Source organism: Aspergillus fumigatus, chromosome 3, assembly GCF_000002655.1.
Source record: "Aspergillus fumigatus Af293 chromosome 3, whole genome shotgun sequence".
Classification (NCBI taxonomy): Eukaryota; Fungi; Ascomycota; class Eurotiomycetes; order Eurotiales; family Aspergillaceae; genus Aspergillus; species Aspergillus fumigatus.
The window spans coordinates 1,066,787-1,085,749 of NC_007196.1; the positions used below are offsets into that span (position 1 = coordinate 1,066,787).

Genomic DNA, 18,963 nt, shown 5'->3' on the forward strand with positions numbered 1-18,963 from the left:
GAAAAAGAAACAAAGGAAAGTCAAAGAAGCAAAGGAAATTAAAGGCATGGAATAAGAGTAAGCAGCAGCATGTCAGAACAGCTTAAATACTTATTAGGACCAGCCTAAAAGGTTCAAGCTAGTCAGAGCTAAATAGGCAAGAGAATTAACAGGCTCTGAAGCTATACATCCATAAAATTACCTGAGGGGTACATTTGGAGAGAAGCAACTATTAATGTTGGCGGACTAAAACCCGTCTTCTATAGTCCTCCCAGGTCTTCCTAGGTGGTGCTTTTAGTGAAATGCTGCTGTTGTAGAATCCACTGTCCTCTCTTGCTTAGCAGACAGGGTAGCTACCACGACCTCTTGACTTGGAAATCTGCTTCTGTAATTAGTCTACTTGCTATCACAGTTCACAGAGTTTAGCATCTCTGGGATCTTCATGAGATTGTCTAAGAGTGGGTCTGGCACTTCTATTGGGGGTGGCCTGCGCTGAAGCTGCAGGCGGCTTAGTAAATTAAACCTTGCTAGTTCCTAATCATCCATTCCTTGCTCCACTAACCACAGTATCCTGCTCATCCTCACTTTCCTCTTTGGCTTCACCCTCTGCATGAGTGGTAGTGTTACTAGGGAGTATAGAGAGCAGCAGTCCTGCAGCTCTATAGTAATAGGTCTCTTAATCCAATACTTTTTGATAGATAACTCTATCCCCTTGTAGAGCAGAGCCCTTTATAATATAGTGGACAAAGGTTTGGTCTTCTAAAGTGACTGCCCCATCTGTCCACTTAATCAAGATCTAGGTGTGAGGATAAGTAATATAGTGTTCTGAATATATTGCCTTCAGAGGTTCTACCTCATCCTCCTCATCATCTTTTATTTTCTAGCTGACTCTGATAATACCCTAGATGTTAGTACAGTCATACAGCCACTGTTTAACTATCCTGCCTTCTAGGTTTAGTTCCTGTTTCTTTTCACGCCTGTGGGCGGTGATATAAATCCCTCTAGCCTCACTCTGCTGACTTATGGATTGGAGAACCTGAGGTATTGTTTTAGGGTCATATGTTTCTGAGGATCCTGCGTGGATTTGGTATGTTGTGTTAGGACCTGATCTATAGTGGACGAAGACCTGTGTTCCAAAACCCTTCTTCTACTAGTAAAGCACATGGCTGCCTAGTATGGCCCATTCCTCTTTTACCATATTTTCAAGCTCCTTGAGTCCTGTAATGCCATTTTCATCTATATCCTCTTCCATTTTGGTTCCTAGGGCACCACCACTAGGATTATTTTTGATTAATGTAGTAATCCTGGGGCTAAACTTCCTTTTGATGAGTAGTGGAGTGATATTCCAGGCTGCGGGCAGATAGTTTTCATTATTAAAATCCTGAAACTTTCTGTAGATCTTGTTGTACGCCTTCCAAGCAGCCTGAGAATCCTTCTTAATCTCTGCCTTCATCAGAGCCTGTTTATAGGATGTGTAGAGGTTAAGGTAAGTAAGCAGTGGTATTTCACCCTTTGTTTCATTGACATTGTATTGCTGATTAGCCTGCCAGATCTTTTAGTTTAGTTCTATGAAAAACATAGAGGCTCAGCCTATGTTGGGTTCGCCTTAGAGAAAGCTGTTTTTCAGCTCCTTATATATCAGCTTCTGTGTGGCTTCTTAAATGATATTAATAACCTAGGCCGAAGTGGCTTCCAATGGGGAGTTTTGTCTTTTCTTGCCAGGAGGCACAGGATTAGTTGTATTTATCATACTTGCTATGTTGATATGTAGCTTTAGACAATAGCAACTATTTCATGGACAAAGGACTATGTTGGTTTAGGGGATGGTCTTATGCTATTGACTTTGAACACTGGACTATGTTTAGTTTAAATAGCTTGCTAAATAAGTCTGACATTAACCTGGTAATGGAGGTATTAGTAATAATTACATGTATTTAGAGTTGTATGTTACTTAGTACGGGCTTTAATGTTTATTATATAAGAATTGTACTAACTGCTGCGCTAGGTTAGTGCTAAAGTAATTTAATAGCAATCTAAAACACAATAAAAAGGCAAGAATAAATCAGAATACCATGTAACTTACACATCAATCTCCATTCCTGTCCCTATTTGATAACTGTATTATACATAGAAACTATTCTAAAGATCTAAGGAGTCTTCTTACTAAAATACAAGGTAAAAAAATGCATGTTTATACTCATTGCATGTATATGCAGAATTCATTGGACCACTTGTGTGTTAATCAATCCCTATATGCTTCTTTAGCACTTAATTTCGTTGTCATAGCACTGATCAATTATAGAGGCGTTATTAATTAAATTCCTGGTATAGAGGCTATAATGTCAGAATGGAGGCCCTGCAGATAAAGGGTTGTCTGGTTTAGTGCCTCAGAGCATTGTAGATAGCTCGCCTAGTAAACTGCAGCTTGTGATCTCAGTTTCTAAATTTCATGCTTATATCTATTAATAACCAGGTTTTGAGAACTGAGAAGCTCTTTCATGTCTACTGCTTTCTTTTCCAGGGTTTAATTCTGCTGTTATAGCTCTTGCATATCCTGCTTAACTGTCTATAACTCTTCTGATAGTGTAGTGTTTTTACTCCATAGAACTTTGATCTACTCATTTAATGAAAGACCTTGTGTTGTCTATATGTAGACTATTAGTTATGGTGTTGAAGAACTATAGGGAGTATCTACACTAGTCAGTGCATGCGCACGAATGGCCTAGAATAAACAGCCCACTTCGGCGTATAGCTGCATGTATACACCAACTGAGTGCTTGCTTAGTTGCTTGCTGAATAGAGGTTCTAATAAAGGATCCTCAATGTGCCAGGCATACAGGGCGTCTTCCTTAACCTTTAGTTGAACTTTGGATGACTTAATGTGGATACCTAGGCTCTCAGCTGGTAAGAGACTGTATTAGTGCTTGGTAGTTATAGGTAGATGGTTAAGCATACTGATATAGTGGGTAAGCTATTTATAGCAGATAAGCCTCTAATCAGACTGTTTTTAGTTATGGTTATCTTTCACAGCTATGCTTGCCTTAAGTGTTTTAGACAAACATTAACCTTGAGAGATCATTCTATACTATGGATAATAATTCTTATCCTATATAACTGTACCTATGGTAACAAACTGTTTGCTTGTAATTCTTGAGGCTTCTAAGTATGTGGATGTCTTGTCGCTAGTATGTATTAGGGCCCGTGTGACCTACCATACTTAATTATGGGGTGAAATATGATAACTAATCCTGTTTTTTCTGCCATAGCTAAAATTCCAGCTTAAATAGTTCAACGTCTAGCGGCACTCTCTCTGTGACAAGTTTCCTAATTATCTAATAAATGCCGCGGCGAGCAGATACTAGCTTTTTGTTAGTTAAACAGAGCTTATTTCTAGCTATTGGATAAAGGGGTATTAAATGCTTACCTGTAACCAGAATGGCACTAGCATGGTGCTGTAGTTCTAATAATAATATATCTTTCTAGTTCACTTTGCTGTTGTGGACAGTAATGAGCTTATGCTAACTAAGTGTTAATAGTTCTTGTGTAGAATTAGCTTTTAACAGGTTGTAAACAACAACTTTTAGTATCTGTTTTAGTCAGGAATTATTAGAGCCAGGCTTGGGGTTGTATAAAGCAGAAATGGGAGAACAGTCTACTGATATAACTCATATCTTGCTTAACAAGTTGCTGTAGCTAGTCTTGAGTACTTTCCTAGTCACCTGTTCAATCCAGCTGCTATATAAGGGATATTTTCTGTGTGCAGATCTCAGCATTGCGATGCCTTTCTAGTAGTTCTTTAATGTATGGAAGCTGCGCGGCGATGCCAATCCTACTTATGACTATTAAAAGGTGGCCATAGTCACTAACTTCCTTGGAAACATGGATGGGTGATGGACTGAAAGGCCTGTTAATCCAAGCCTAGTACTTATAGTTGGGCTCGGCATAGTTAAGAAGTTTTCTAGTAAAGCTGGTACGTGCACAGAATATTAAGGACACTGAGTCTGCCTTGTCCTCTATTTGAGTCTCCCACTAGGTAATGATAAATAGGTGGGTCTGAAAGAGATAGAAGAGTCCCAGGAATAGCACAGTTAGGTTCACTCTCTCTCCGGTGTGAATCTTTCATGGGTGAGAAAGGTACAAATGAACACGAACTACATCCTCTGCATGGCGACTTGCCTTTATCTAGATTGATATTTTTTCCACAACCATGTTGTGGAACAGGATGTGAGATAGTTAAAGCGCACTAGTTGTTGTAAAGGTTCTGATATATACCTACAGATAGCCCTGTGAGTCTATCTTTGCAGAGGGAATGTGTCTCTAAAGTGTGTATAGTGTAATTGTGGCGCAGCCGAGATGAGCATGGAGGAAAATTTTATATACTCGCTGCTTTACTAGAGGGAGTATTATAAGTAATAGAAATATGCAAGCAGCCTGGGATTTATGTTAGCAGGCCTATAAATAACCAGTAGAATGAGTAACAAAGCTGCGGGCCATAGGGTTAAGCTTGCCAGAAATCTATAGAAACTTGTCTCTTCCACTAAGGTAATATAGACTGCCTGACACACTATTGTAATATAGATTGCTGCCTAGAGAACTACCATATAGCCTGTTATGTAGTGGATTAAGCTATACATCCTTAAGGAAGTGCCTAAGAGATGAGCACTAAATTCCTAACCACTAGAGAAGTAGAGTGGGAATATATTAATTAGGGAAAGGTAGGCAGCTTAAGCTGCTCTCTCTAGCAATGTGTCTGTACTAATGATGTTGTAGACACCTGTGCTAAATAAGTAAAGGAGGAAGAACACCATCTGTAGAGGGGATAGACTATCTACACCCAGGGCTCTTCACCCTAGCCTGGGATAGACAAGGTACCTGAGGAAAATATGGTAGAAGCTCTATAAATCTAGCCAGGGATAACGCGTAGCAGTCTATTAAGAAATATAATAGAGGAGACTATACAACAGCAAGAAAACAATAGTAAAAGTGAGTGTTAAAGTGTATATCTTTGTTGGCTCCATACTTAATCCATAACTATGAACAGTAATGACTACACTATAGATAAGTGACTATACCTCTACCCATTTATCTGATCATTGGCGCGCAAATTAAAGTTTCTGCTTATTAACGGTAGGTTGGACAAACTAGCTGTAATTTTTAGTATTATTCTATAACCCTGGTATCGTCTTAATACAGGCCACCCTTGATTCTGTCATTGTCTGAGTTACTTATCTTGGAAGACTGGTCTAAGACAGTCCTGGCTACCTCATTGGGCTAATTAATGGTGTTTGACTGTGCTGTTTGCGCTATGCCTTGCTTCTTTACTATACCAGCCACTAGAGCGTTGACGCAAATTAGTAACTGGATAAGGTCCTTGCGCTTATCTTTAGTTATGTGTGAATAGATTTCCTGCGAGCTATATAGCTAGTTTATGTTTAGGCAGTAGACTTCCTATAGTTAGTGTCAGATGTTGCGTATGTATTATGCCTGTGACTGGGGTAGAGAAGGAGTTGGGACACAAGGGGAATAGGGAAAAGGGGTGCTTGCACCCATACCAGTTCTCTGTCTGGTGGTGGCTAACTAAAGTCCTCTGAGTTGAAAATGAAGGCTTTTTATTGGTGTTTAACTAGTAGATATACTTTGCAGTCATAAAGTAGGAACAGCTTGAATGCTTTCTGTATGATGGTTCTAATTCCTTCTTTAAGATTAAGGAAATAAGGATCTGTGTATGGTTGAGCCATATCTGATGGTCTCTTAGTTGTATAGGCCGTAAGGGCTATGCTTCTAGTACCTATTATATTTAGAATCCTTTAAGTAACAGTACTGTCAGTCATTGTAGAGTATAAACCAAACTATCAGGTCCTATGGAATATGCTAGAGCCTGGCTTAGAGGAGCATGTTCCAAGAAAAAGTAAAAAAAAAGAGGGGGGAGAGAGAAAAAGCAGGTTTTACAGAAATGTAATGGCAAAAAATGCTTTCAAGTATCCTCTATCCGTGTTCTGATGCTAGGTTAGACCTAATGTTAAGCTAGCACAATACAGGCTCGTTTCCTTGCCGGCTCCTCCCCTATAGATGTTTTAATCTGTTTTCTTCTGTTATTAATAAATTCTTCTCCTCCACTAGCATATTTGGAACAAGGTATGGCGCTTGGTTTAGAGTAGTCTGATCATCTAAAAGGACTCTGTAGTTGCTGCTGTGTGATAAATAATGATATACTGCTTAGGAATCCACTGATCCTCCACTACTTGTGCTAGTCAATGCATAGATAAACATTAAATACTTTATTAGGATGTCTAATGATAATGGACAACAGCTTACAGCATCTCTTGCAAGACGTGCAAATATTATTGTGTCCCTGAAACTTATTAAGGGTTATTGTGTTAGTGACAAACTCCATCTCCTGTGAGTGAAGACGTAGAAGGGCCTTAAGAACTAGCATCATTAGCCCCTTGCAGCGAATTGAGCTGTGGTATTAGATTTAAGGCCTACTAGGTTCCTCACAAGGCAGCTTGTCTATAACAAAGAAGAATTAAGTAATAAACAGGGCCGTAGCTGCCTGTTAGGCCATCCTCAAGCTTCTAGGCTAGAGAATGACTAAGTTTTAGTAATCATCCATTGCCTTGGTGTTGTTAATAGCAGATGGTATATCCTTTTAAGAGACATCAAATTGCAAATAATCTTTCTTAATGTGATCATCCACCTCATCCATCATATGAAGCTATTTTGAATGGGTGTCTAAGTTAGACATCTATGCGTTGAAGCCGCGCCTTAAGAAGCTGTTATAGAATATATAATGGTAATGGGGAGACTGCTTAGTAGAACTCTCAACTTTTCCTGTACCTATGGAGATTAATCACGCGATCCCAGGCCTAGAAGGCTAGATCTGGCGGCTTATCTGCTGAGTAATACCAGCAGCAAAGTTGTCCTGAAGGCCTCTATCTTAAAAGGTGCCTATATCGCGAAGATACGCGGTGGAGAAATAACTATTTTTGCCTTGTGAGTTATGCGTCATGAGAGCTGGGGGTAAAACTTATAATAAAGCTGTAGCAGTAGCCCTGGCCTTAAGGGAATGTTAGAAAAAGGCTCTGCTTAGACAAAGAGGACTTATACTTCCTAAAGGGATGGCTCGCTGCTCGTGCATTTTGCTCTGAATAACTTATAACCTAATGGCATAAAAATCTTAGCTTATAGTCTTTGAGTAAAGCACAGTTTTCTTACTACGTTCTTTAGAAAACCAGTCTATAATATTAAAGTTCCTGAAGATAAAGGACTTAGTTTCCTTTGTGATAGTTGCCGCAACAACCCTGAATCTTGATTAAGAATTTAACTAGGGAGACAAGCCATGGCTGATGGCACTAAAGATACAATGTTGTTCTCTGAATGCTTCCTGAAGATAAGTATCAAAGACACTGGTGTTGTAGTAGCTATTATAGAGAAGCTATGATAGCTACTTAGCTGTATTTCCTAATATAGAATCTCGTCCTAGGATTAAGTAGAACACCTAGGAGATGGCTGGTTACCGGCGCTGGCTGAACACATGATGTGCTAGGTGGTTAAAGACATCGGAGCACTTTGGGACATCCCACCCCATAGCATTTAAGCTAAGGATGATTAGTCCCCCTGCCACTGACGTCAGAAAGTCTGGGCCTTTGCCTGTCTCTAACGGAAAAAGTGCGCTTCAGATGGGTGAGTGTGTCTTAGTTAACCTACTAGAGCTTGACTCTACTGACAGATTAACTACATCCTAAATCTTACAGTCCGGTCTAAGATACTCCTGGATAAGTAAAAGAAACTCTAATAGAATCCCTCCGCGGACTCCCCCACCGTTGATCGCCAGGATGGTGGGGTTCATTGTCAGAGGTAGAATATTGACTACTAAAGTTATATGTGAGAGGCAAAGAAGGCACAGTGATATTATGAATTAATACTCCTTGTAAGAAGCAGGAGTGCTAAATAACTATAGGCAGATGTCGCACACTGTATAATAACAGGCCAAGGAATGCTATGCTGGGTAAATAAGACAGTAGAGGCAAACCCTGTCTGATTAAACTAGACCTAGTTTATGACTGAGAGCCATGAGCTGTTTGCGCCTGAAATCCAGGGATGACTAACCCCTTGACATGAGGAGTTGGAGTTGGCTTATGAATCTTAACTCTAATTATGAGATGGGGTCGCCTATAAGTTCTTTATCTTAGAAGCCACGGAAGCTACAGAAAGCCTGATTAGTGACTTGTCTATACAGGGTATGAAAAATAGCCCGCAGCTCTAGAACTGGACTTTAAGTTTAGAATAAAGAAATAGAATAAATGACTTGCCGGAGGGCCAATCAGAATGGGAGGTAATTTATTAGTGAGGGAAGCTAAAGGAAGGCAATCCTAGAAAGGCTGAAATAGAGAATAAGGATAGGGGAATGAGGGAAGGGACAACCAACTTACATGGCATGCCAGGAATATAATAATCTATAAGCAATGCTAATGCTATAGTTGAGAGTAGTGTGTCTAATTTGCATCTAGCTTGGCACCTGACTTCTAGATACTGGGAGATATGATGACTTAATCTAGGGGTTATAGGAAGTCCTTGGTGAGTTGCTAGCACAAAGTTAAAGGAAGCTTTAGTGCATGACGCTAGAGAGCTTACTATAGATATGAAAAAAGCCTCCAGATACAGTGCATTGTACCTAGCCCAACATTCCTGGCAAGTAGCCTGGGTCTTATGATGGTATTTCCGGATCCATGACTTTAGGCGCTTGTACTTTGTTGATCCTGTTACTTAGTGATTTAAGTAGATCAGGTTAACAGCGGAGAACCACTGTGACACTTAGGTGATGTTAGCCTCGCCTAACTTTTTAAAAAAGTTAATTTTAACGTTGTTGGTCTGAGAGCTGCTGGGGTGCCCCTGAACTAATACTATGACTTAAGGCTGGGCTGTTATTAATAGACTACATACTAGTGGTGCTTTAACACAGTCCACTAGGAACTAAGCTACATTGATTAAATCTAGATAATCATTGCTAAAAATACAGACTAGATCAGCGACTGTGAATAAGAGATGAGAATAGACCATCCGCAGGGCCTTCTGTGTGGGGAGTGATCCCTATGCTACTATATAGTCTGTTGTTCCTGGCAAATTACTGAGATAGCAAGCACCTGCTATAAGATCTCTGTTAGTGAATAGAACAGGCGCTTTAGTCTCAGCTATTAGTATATCTGCTTGCAGACTGATGCTTAAGGTTGACCTGCTTCTCTGAATATTATTATGTAGGAAGAGAACTTAAAGTATGATATCTTTTTCCTGTCGGCTAATAAAAATTAATAGCATTGGATACTAGTGACTGGGATTAGGTAGCTCAGAGATAATGTGCCTTAATTAGCTGTGATCCCTGATAATAAAAGTCCTGTTGTCACCGACCACTATGTTAATCTAACTTAAGTTAACTCTGGGACGCATGATGAGAACGAAATCAAGCCTGTCTGACCTTCATTAGGAGGAATGATATATGTTATATCTTGTAATTAGGGTATATTCTTTGCTTTAGCACATAACCTGGTTTCATCTCTTTATTTTAATTGTTCACTTTATCAATATATTAACTAATTAAAGATTGGGAGTGCTGTTTTTAGCTCATGTATTTATAGTAAGGAAGGAAAGACGCAAGTCTCTTACTATGGCCCTGTCTTAGGAGAAGCTAGTAGTATCTGTAATTAATCCATGGTCACACCAGACGGCACGTAGAACTGTGTATTGTCATGGATGTATGCTATTCACGTCTGTCTCTTCTATTTTACTCTGTTTTTAATGCCCAGCTTCCTATTTAGATGTGGGGTTAATCACTGTTGTATGACACCGGCTCAGAATCCTTAACTATAAAGCTGGGGATTAAGAGCCTCCTATATTAGTTTAAGTTAATGGCAGATAAATAACAAAGGCTGAGAATACTATGAAACTTAAAAGTGTATAAGGGTGAGGCAGAGACGATTGCCGCCACATATATAAGTAAAGAAAAAGGCTTATAAGGAAAGAATAATCTATTACTGAAATATGTAAAACTTTGTAAATGTATATGAACCTAGTGAGAGAGTAATATTAGGTAGTTACCCTGAAATGCAAGTTGGTTGCGCAATCCTAAGACGCGCTTGAGATCATAATAAGACTGATGTATGTCTTTGTTATAATTAGCTATAATAGAGCAGTGCAGGACGCTAATTACCTTTCTAAATTAGATTAGGTTTTAGCTGATTAAAGAAACATATTAACATCTTAATGTTGCCTGGTGCACAAAATGGCTAGAGCTGGTCTTATAAGAGGAAGTCTTGTAGGACACTTGATAATTCTCTAGAACTCACATTGCTATTTGCTTTCCATAATGTTTGAATACCCCTAATTTCCTCTTTACTACAGCGCCTCTGAACTAGGTCTAAGTGATGAGTTGCTGGATTACTCTTAACTTGACCCTTGGGAACTGCTGGAGTCCCAGAGCTATTCTGCTATAACTCTTAATGCACTGGTGTCTAGGCCTGCCACCTCTTAGGTCAATGTTGTATCTATATCCCACTAGAGCTCTCCTGGATATCCTCTAGGCGAAGTATCCAGCTCTAAGGAGGAAAGGTTAGTATAGGGGTACTATGAAAGCACAGGTTCTGTATGACTGACACTTGGGGTTTTAGGATTAGCTGCTTAAATAAGGCCACAGAGTCAGTGCTTATTATCTAATTGCCTAGTTTTGTCTAACCCACTGATACGTGACAAATAGTGTTTTAATCTTGCGGCTGGCGGCTGAAATAAAGGATGAGTTGGGGAACATAGAAAGGAGGCTTAATAATCTGGAAAGGAGGACTGATAGTCTAGCTGACTTAGTAAACAGCCTTGCCGATCTCCCTAGCTGTGTTAACTAATGTATTAATAAACTCTTAGATACAGTTGATAAAGAGAGCCAGCAGATTACTAAGATAGTTAAGATGGTTGACTTTATAACGCGCTGGTTTGGGCCTCTTCTTGCTTATCTAGCTAGGAGGCTGGGTAGCAGCTGGCCTGTGCATGAGACATCAACACTAGTTAGAGAAGAAGGGGCTCATCTAACAGGAATAAGGTCAGAATATATGACTGTGGAAAGGAGTTCACTGTTTATATCTCCTAAGGGATAAGAGTAGGTTAAAAATTAAAAGAGGAACAAATAATACTAGTTCAGTCTTGATTCTATCATTATCCAGAGCTAGGGGCGTTTCCTATTGAGCCAACCTGGGTTTATGTAGATGAGGCTTGAATATACCAAGGCTTTGTAATTTACTATGCAAGTTATAATGTGTAATCAGGATTTAATTTAACATTTAAGATCATTCTATGGTTCTGGAGCTAGTGTGCCTGCTCTCAGCATGCACATTAGGCCTCTCTTATTTCCCTGTTGGATTTCTGACAATCCTTGACATTTAGTATAATAAGTGTATTGTAAATGCAACTGTGTATTATAAAAGTATAATCAGCAGTGGAGACTTCCTACTATAAAAAGAAGAGATATTAGACTGTTCTTAAACCCATACTTTACTAGAGACTACAGGCCTTCCCCCATTGAGAAGAGTCCATATTAGTATTATAGATAGTAACAGTATATATTTGTTGGCGGGGTTCTTGCCTCTGCAAGGCAACTTTCTAGTAGTATAATACCCAAATATTGTCCATGGGCCCTCTCCTAATTAGTGATAATAGAGCCCCCCAGCCTAACCAGCCGGCAAAAACAATATCCTAAAGCTTTTTAGGGACTTTCTATCCTCTGAACAAGTATTAAGGAATTACTAGTGGCAGCTAGAATGCCGCCTTAATAAGGAGAGCACTAGACTTCGCCAGGAGCTCCATCACTGTATGTAGTTAGAAGAATGACTTTCAACCTTATAGTGGGCAAAAAATCAGTTGGAGATTTCCATCCGATGTTATGCGGGTGATTCTGAGCTCCTTTGATAAGAATTAGCTTTAGAAAGGAAGAAGTCGCAGGATTTGGAGCACTGCTTAACAGCTCTCTTCTCTGCTAATAATACACTTATCCAGCTAATAACCAATGCTAGTTCCCTGACTAAAGGTTCTTCTTATATGCAGCCTGACACTGATAAGATAGTCCTTGAGAACATGAGACTATAGGAACTAGTCAGGCAATTAAAAGCGGCAAATTATTTTCATGAAGAGATGATAAAGGCACTATGAATAGCTTTGTAAGTATTCTATGATATATATTCTTCTTCCTCTAGCAGTGACGGGTCGTCAACTGTAGTTAGGCCTATAGGAAATCTTATTAAGGCTTCTACCGCAATACAAACAGATTATGCTGTTGAGACACTGCTCTGAAACCCTGAGAATCTTTAAAATACCTAAGAAACCACTACTCATGCAGGAACCTGGTATAAAGATAATGCGCCTTAACATGGAGGGCTGCTCTATCCTTATGTGACTTCTTGTGGTTCATGTCCTTAGCAGAATTAACATATGTTCTTAGAATAAATAATGCATGAGTGATTTGCTGTTACCAAACTCCGGCACTTAAAGCTCTTCTTTATGTCCTCTTCTTTGTACTGTAAGACTTAGATGCAGCTACCTACTTACATTATAAAGCTAGTAGTGTAATTTTAGTCAGGTAATATATGTGACCTGCTTGCTATAACTAATTTAAGCTAGAAAGTCTTCTGCTTACCCTAGCTTAAACTGACTAAAGGCCTCTAGGTATTTGCTTAGGCTAAGCCCCTGCTTAAGTTATGGATCATTAATACCATTCTCTCTATTTAATCACTGAGGAGATTACGCCTCAGGATCATGAGATTCTCCTCCATGGTGGTATGTCTTCTAATATTAAATGACTTCCCTCGTGCCTTCAAATGAAGAAGACATAATATCTGAGAAGTATGAAGAAGCAAATTAAGGATTTGGCTTATAAGGTCAGCTATCTTAAGGCTGAAGTAGTGTGGTATGCTGAGTTAAAACATGCGCTGCTTTAGCTCTAGGAATAAATGTACCACTTATTCTATAAGATGGAAGATGCTCTAGTGAAAGTTAATACTTGCCTTCAGGAGGCTGAGTAATGTTACCTGAGTCTCTGGGGCATCAAGGGCCGCGTGAAATCAGAAGAGGAGATAATATGAAGAGTCTTGTATCAAGTCATGTTAATAGGGCGCGTTTGAGAACGGATGGATATAGTTCAATAAACCTTTTTTCTATGATGACCTAGAGTGAGAGATAATGTCTAAGGGTTCTACAATAGCATAAACATGTCCTATCATTGCATCAAACAAGGAGCCTTGTTAATCCCTAGGAGTAGTGAACTTTCAGCGGACCTTCTGCCGGAGAGCCCCCCTTGTTTACTTAGTATCACTCACCACTGTGTTAATGAATATCTTTAACTTGCAACTATTGTTAAGATATATCCCATGAGATCATAAACATGGCAATATTAGTCGGACGCTGATTGTAGCATTGAAGTGTGAGCTCAACTACTGGCCTCCTGAAGCGTGGGAACTTCAGCTGGAGCTTGTGATATAATTACTTGTAGGCCATACTAAGTCTGTTAGATGTATCATTGTTATCTATTGCTCTTGGATAATGCTCGCGTTAACTATGCATCCTAGAATGTACAGGATCAAGTCTTAATTACCAGACCTAGGCGCACTGTCTATGGCCTCCTTGTGATAAATGCTCTGGATCCTAGTGGTTGCAACTACTAGATGTTTTAACTTTCATCCTCTCCCTTCTCTCACTGGGGAAATAGTTTGTTTAACTTGGTAGTGTGTGATGAGGCATAGATTTAATACCATAAGTTCATCTGCTATGATTGCTAGTTATAAATTACTGGCCTACAGTACTAGACAGACCTAGGTACTATTAGTATTATTAGTCGGTATTACTACTGCGTGCTTTGTCTATTTTTAGGGCTATGCATCTGGTGGATCTACAGAACATTATATATTAGTTACAGGTTAATGATATTACAGTATTACTGATTAATTTCTGAGGGCCGGTTTGGCGGAAAGGGAAAAGCTAGGAGGCTTCCTTGTGGTATGTTACCACAGTACATAACTGTAATAAAAAGGACTATATTAATAAAAGGCGTATTACCGCACTTATTCATCGCAAAAACATGAATTTGGTCATTCTCTGAATAGAGTAGGTAATTATCTGATCCACTAACGTAACCCACGGCCGAGCCGCGAATACGACCGAACCGCGAATTTTTGCCGCAAATCATCCTATCTTTGAAGCTTTTCAACCACCAACGTCATTAATTAGACTATCTACTAGCTGAATATATGGCTATTTATTAGGGCAACTTCTTCTAGTATGTCCAATAGTCCAACATCCACTACAGGTTGGCGGAGCGCGCTGACGAGATATAGGTATAGGCTCATCAACCTGCTCATCAACCTGCTCATCAACCTGCTCATTAACCTGCTGAATACGGTCACGACCTTCCTGCACAGATATAAAGAGGTTATTCCCTAGATTAATACGCTTCCTTGCCTTCTTCTTCATTTTCCGCTTATTCTCAGCCCGTAGAACCTTGATTTCTTGTTGTAGAAGAAGGTTTGTATTCATTGCCATCTGCGCAGCCTTTTCAAGATGCTAAATATGTGATATCGGACTGCTAGAAAGTGTCCTTTTCTTCTGAAGACTTTTCTGTAGACTGCGGACCTTTTTATCAAGCTGGCGAGCATTTTGGGGTGTCTGAAAAGCAGAAGATATTGACCCTTCAATATCAATAAGAGGTGGTGTTGGCGTACGGAGTTGAAAGGTAATCTTAGCAAGGACCCGGTCTATATCAAGTGGATTAAGACCAGCTCCTGCGAAGCCATTGCATATATTCTGTTGAGTAAAGACTGCTTCATGTGCAGGAGGGTATAGATATAAGAAATCCTCTTTATCAATATGGTTGTTTCCAGCCATCATCATCTCCTCAACTAGTTTCCCATATGCGCGCTTAAGAGGCCCAAAAACCCCAACATCTAGGGGTTGGAGAAGATGAGATGTATGCGCAGGCATACAGAGACAGATAATTGCATTCCCTTTGCAGAAATCATCAAATTTAGCAGATAGATGGCTTGAATGGCCATCCAGAATAAGTAGCCTTTTTGCACCAGTTGAATATCGTCTTGAAAAGGGGTCAAATATGTGCTTTAGCTACTTAAGGCCAATCTCATCTGTTGTCCAGCTATTAGTGCTATTAGTAAGCCTCTAGTCTGGAGGAAGATTAAGTTCTTGATACCAAGCAGCTGGGTGTTCCTTCCCTTTTAGGATAACTGCTGGTGGGATAGAGATCCCTTTTAAGCCCACACATTTAATGATTGTAACCCATTCGTGGTTTCCCTGGATAACTCTGCGAGGTCTCTCACTGCGTTCCACTGATGTAATAACCTTTAAAGTAGTACTAAGCCCCATTACAAAGCCAGTCTCATCAAAGTTCCAGATATCATCTTTATATATGCCATGCTCCTGGATAACTTCACAGACAGTCTCAAACCACTGTTTTATGACCTTAGGATCCTCCTGCTTTGCACGCTGGTATGTAATCCTCTGATTATATCTTGTACGTAGTTCAGGGCGTCTTCTAGTAAAGGAATAAGACCAGTTGATACTAAGGACTGCAGTAGGGTCCTGTGTGCGCTTGTGAAGTAGAATCTGCGCCATTCCACGCAGGAACTCTGGGTGAATTAAAAAGCCTTATTTATCTGCATCTAGCAGTATCTTAACAAGGGATTCTTCTTCAATAGTAGTTAATTTATGGCTGTTAGCACATGTTTCTGATTGTGGTTTGATGCCAGCAAGCCGTTCACGAAGGGTAGTTTCAGGTACACCATATATCTGGGCAGCTTTCAATTTTGATTTAACTTTCTTCTCTTTCCAAGCAGTAATTGCCATTTGTAGACGGGCTTCCTTAGATAAAGGCATTTTGTATGGAGATAATAAAAAAATGACGCGTTGAAGAATGTTGATTTGGGAGAGCAGCGGGGGCAATAAAAAATCCGCGGTTCGGTCGTATTCGCGGCTCGGCCGTGGGTTACGTTATTGAGATGACGAGACACCTTTTGTAAGTTGTCAATGAAGTTCTCTCCTTTTGCTTTCAGTTTCTCTGTATTTGTTTTGTACAACAAGGCCTGTATGCAAGATTGTTCGCTGCTCTAATTCTCCCCTGTAGGGCGGAGAGGTACCTAATTCCCTTTTCTAGAAAACATCTGCCAGGTGATGGTAAGATATAGGCAGAACTCACTTGACTTCAACCCAAGCTTTTGTGTGTTTGCGAAGTAAGACTGTCCTTATTCTGTCGCGTAGATACTTTAGATTAGCATAGAGTTCTGTAATCCGTCCCCTAAATTACAGACATCATTAATATGACATAGACTAGCAGTATTCAGACAGGCAAGTGACGTGGTAAATTTATTGATGCCTTCTTAGTGACTTAATATAATGAGTTTTTTTAGCAAGCAGATAGAGTTAAAAATGATCGCATTATTCAGAGCAGAGTAAGACAGAAGAAAGCTTTCTAATTCCCTTATTTAATCACAAAGTCTTGTAAGACATTGCTGAACTGCTTTAATTAGTAGAGCTATCTCCTGTTTCCCTTATTAGTAAGCCCTTGTTTAAATCTTGGATTCTTCATCGCTGGCGCCATTATCATCAATGCGTCTTTTGGTAGTCAAAGCTGACGGAGAATCTTCCTTATTTCCAAGCTTCCGCTTCCCCGTTCTAGCGTTAAAAGAATGGATGTACTCCCAAAGATTTGCTATAGGTAGCTGATTATGCTTAGTCTCTGTATATACAAAAACCACGGACAGGTCGTTAATACGGTGTATAATATCCCTTGAATTAATTAGACCGTGGAAAGTAGCAAAGTAATGGTTGTTTTTGAATTAGCTAATGAAATTTCTAAGATGCTCATGCAGCGTCGGGTCCTTTTAAAAAAATTTACAATATTAGTGATTTTTGAAGAAGTAGAACACTATTAACTCATTATTATGGGATGCGTCCTAGGCGTTTAAAATTTCTTTGGCTCCTCGGCTGTGAGAGATATGTGTGAGTTGATTTAGTAGCACGATGAAGCTCTTATCTTTAAAACTAGGTGTAATTAGTGCTTGCTGCACAGAGTCCTGAGTTAGATTAGGACTATCTAACACTATACTGTTTCCTGCGCCAGGATTATGTTGCGTATATTTATTTCTGTCTTGATTTTCCGAAGGATAAGGATTAGATGGGGCTGTCAACAAGACAACATGGCTTTTATTGTGATAAGGAGCTTGCGGGTTAATTCCTACCCTCCGCTACATAGGATGTGATTGAGACAGTAATATTTCTTGGCCGAAGAAGCTGAACATAATGTCTCACAGCACGGTGAATAATGTAGGGTACTTCTTTGGAATCTGTTCCCTACTATAGACCTATAGAGCAAACAGGAACCAGTGGTCATTGTAGTGTGATTCTCTTTGTAGTAGCCCGCACTGCTTATTTGCCATGAGGTCCTTACTGTTAATAGAGAAGGGCGGAATAACAATCTCATATCCTTCCCTTTTAGGGAGCTTTAGGAGATTAATAACTTTTGCTAGAGCTTCTTCCTCCTAGCAAGGAGGATACACATATAAATCCTGAGGACGATGGCCGGTCAAGTATGCTTGGGCACTGGGTTTTATAGTTAAGCTCACACAAAGCAAGTGAATCTGAGGTGAATTAAAGCCTAACTGTGTTGCCAAGATGGCAAGTTAATAAGCTAACTCTGACAGAGTCTCTCTGTATGCATATACATCATTAGTATGTTTAGAGCCTGGGAGTCTAACATTAGTTAGGCTTTTTATAAAATAGATTAAGAACAGCCATAGCTGCACATAGGCAGCGGTAGAGATATTTTCTTAAGACTGGAGCATTGAATAAGACTAATTATTAGGTACACTCTTAAAGGCGTTCTCTGCAACCTGAATGGTCCAAGTATTCCTAGTATTATTAAAACTTTATATAAGAGCATCCCGCAAGTCTTTACAACCAGGTTGAACAAGTTTCTTTAAGGACTTAGCGCAAGGCTGTAGGATTAGTGTATCCTAGACTAGTAAGTACAGACTGAGTATTCAGCCTTTTCTGTCTAGAAGGCTACTCAGCAATGTGGCTCAGTGGCTCTCATCTACCATGGAAGGGAAGAGTTCACCTGCATTCATTAACATGTTAATAAAGTTGGCATCATCTCTTATCTAGGGCATCTAATTTTCTAAGAGACGCACAGAAGTGGCATTAACATGCGCAGGTTTATCCAGGAATAAAGGCGACTAAGTATCATAAATAATGTCCAGATAATGGCTTATTTCCTGTAATGGTGGTTAGACATCTTGTCACTTTCCCAGTGGTAGAAGTTCTTACTGTTGGAGAAGCACACTCTACTAAGCGCTTTATAAAATTAAAGGGGATATCAGCCCAAAGCCCTGGATAAGGGATTAATCATCTTAAGCTGAGTATAATGCGTGGGTATCTCTTCTCCAGCCTCCTAAGGTCTTCCATTGCGCGACTGGGCATCTTTGATTCCTAAAATATAATTTCTCTTTCGTCACAGTGAGATATCCTGCTATGTTGAAAGTTGCGAAGGATATCCCCTGCACTGAAGTTATTATCCTTAAGCACATAGAGGCAGTATTTTAGAGGTTCAGAGAGCCCTCCTTTAGTTAGCTTATATCTATATGAACCTTAATGCTATATATACAGTTACTATAGAGATATACTGTCCACTAATGGTCACTAGGGTAGAGCACATCCTTTGCAGCCTCTATACAGTGCTTTCCATACAAGCACTGAAGCTTGTAACCATGTAGTAACAGTAAAAGAGGTGGCTCAACTACTCCTTTTAGTTCTGCCTTATTAATCCCTGATTAGAGCATGGCTTGCTCTAGAACATCGTTACTTATAATAGCTGAGATGTAGTTACTAGGTTCTAGCTATGCACACTGCTTTAATCAAAAGGTTCTTTTTAATAAATTAATATTTTTATTA

General features: G+C 39.6%; 1 protein-coding gene across 1 annotated transcript; it reads right to left on the reverse strand.

The window, feature by feature from the left end:
- Positions 1-14,259: 14,259 nt before the first annotated feature.
- AFUA_3G03770 (uncharacterized protein) lies at positions 14,260-14,985 on the reverse strand (the record flags this gene model as incomplete). The annotated part of the gene is made up of 2 exons (XM_077804313.1): positions 14,260-14,513; positions 14,589-14,985. The coding sequence occupies 2 exons, from the start codon at positions 14,983-14,985 to the stop codon at positions 14,260-14,262; spliced, it is 651 nt and encodes a 216-aa protein (XP_077660469.1).
- Positions 14,986-18,963: the final 3,978 nt, after the last annotated feature.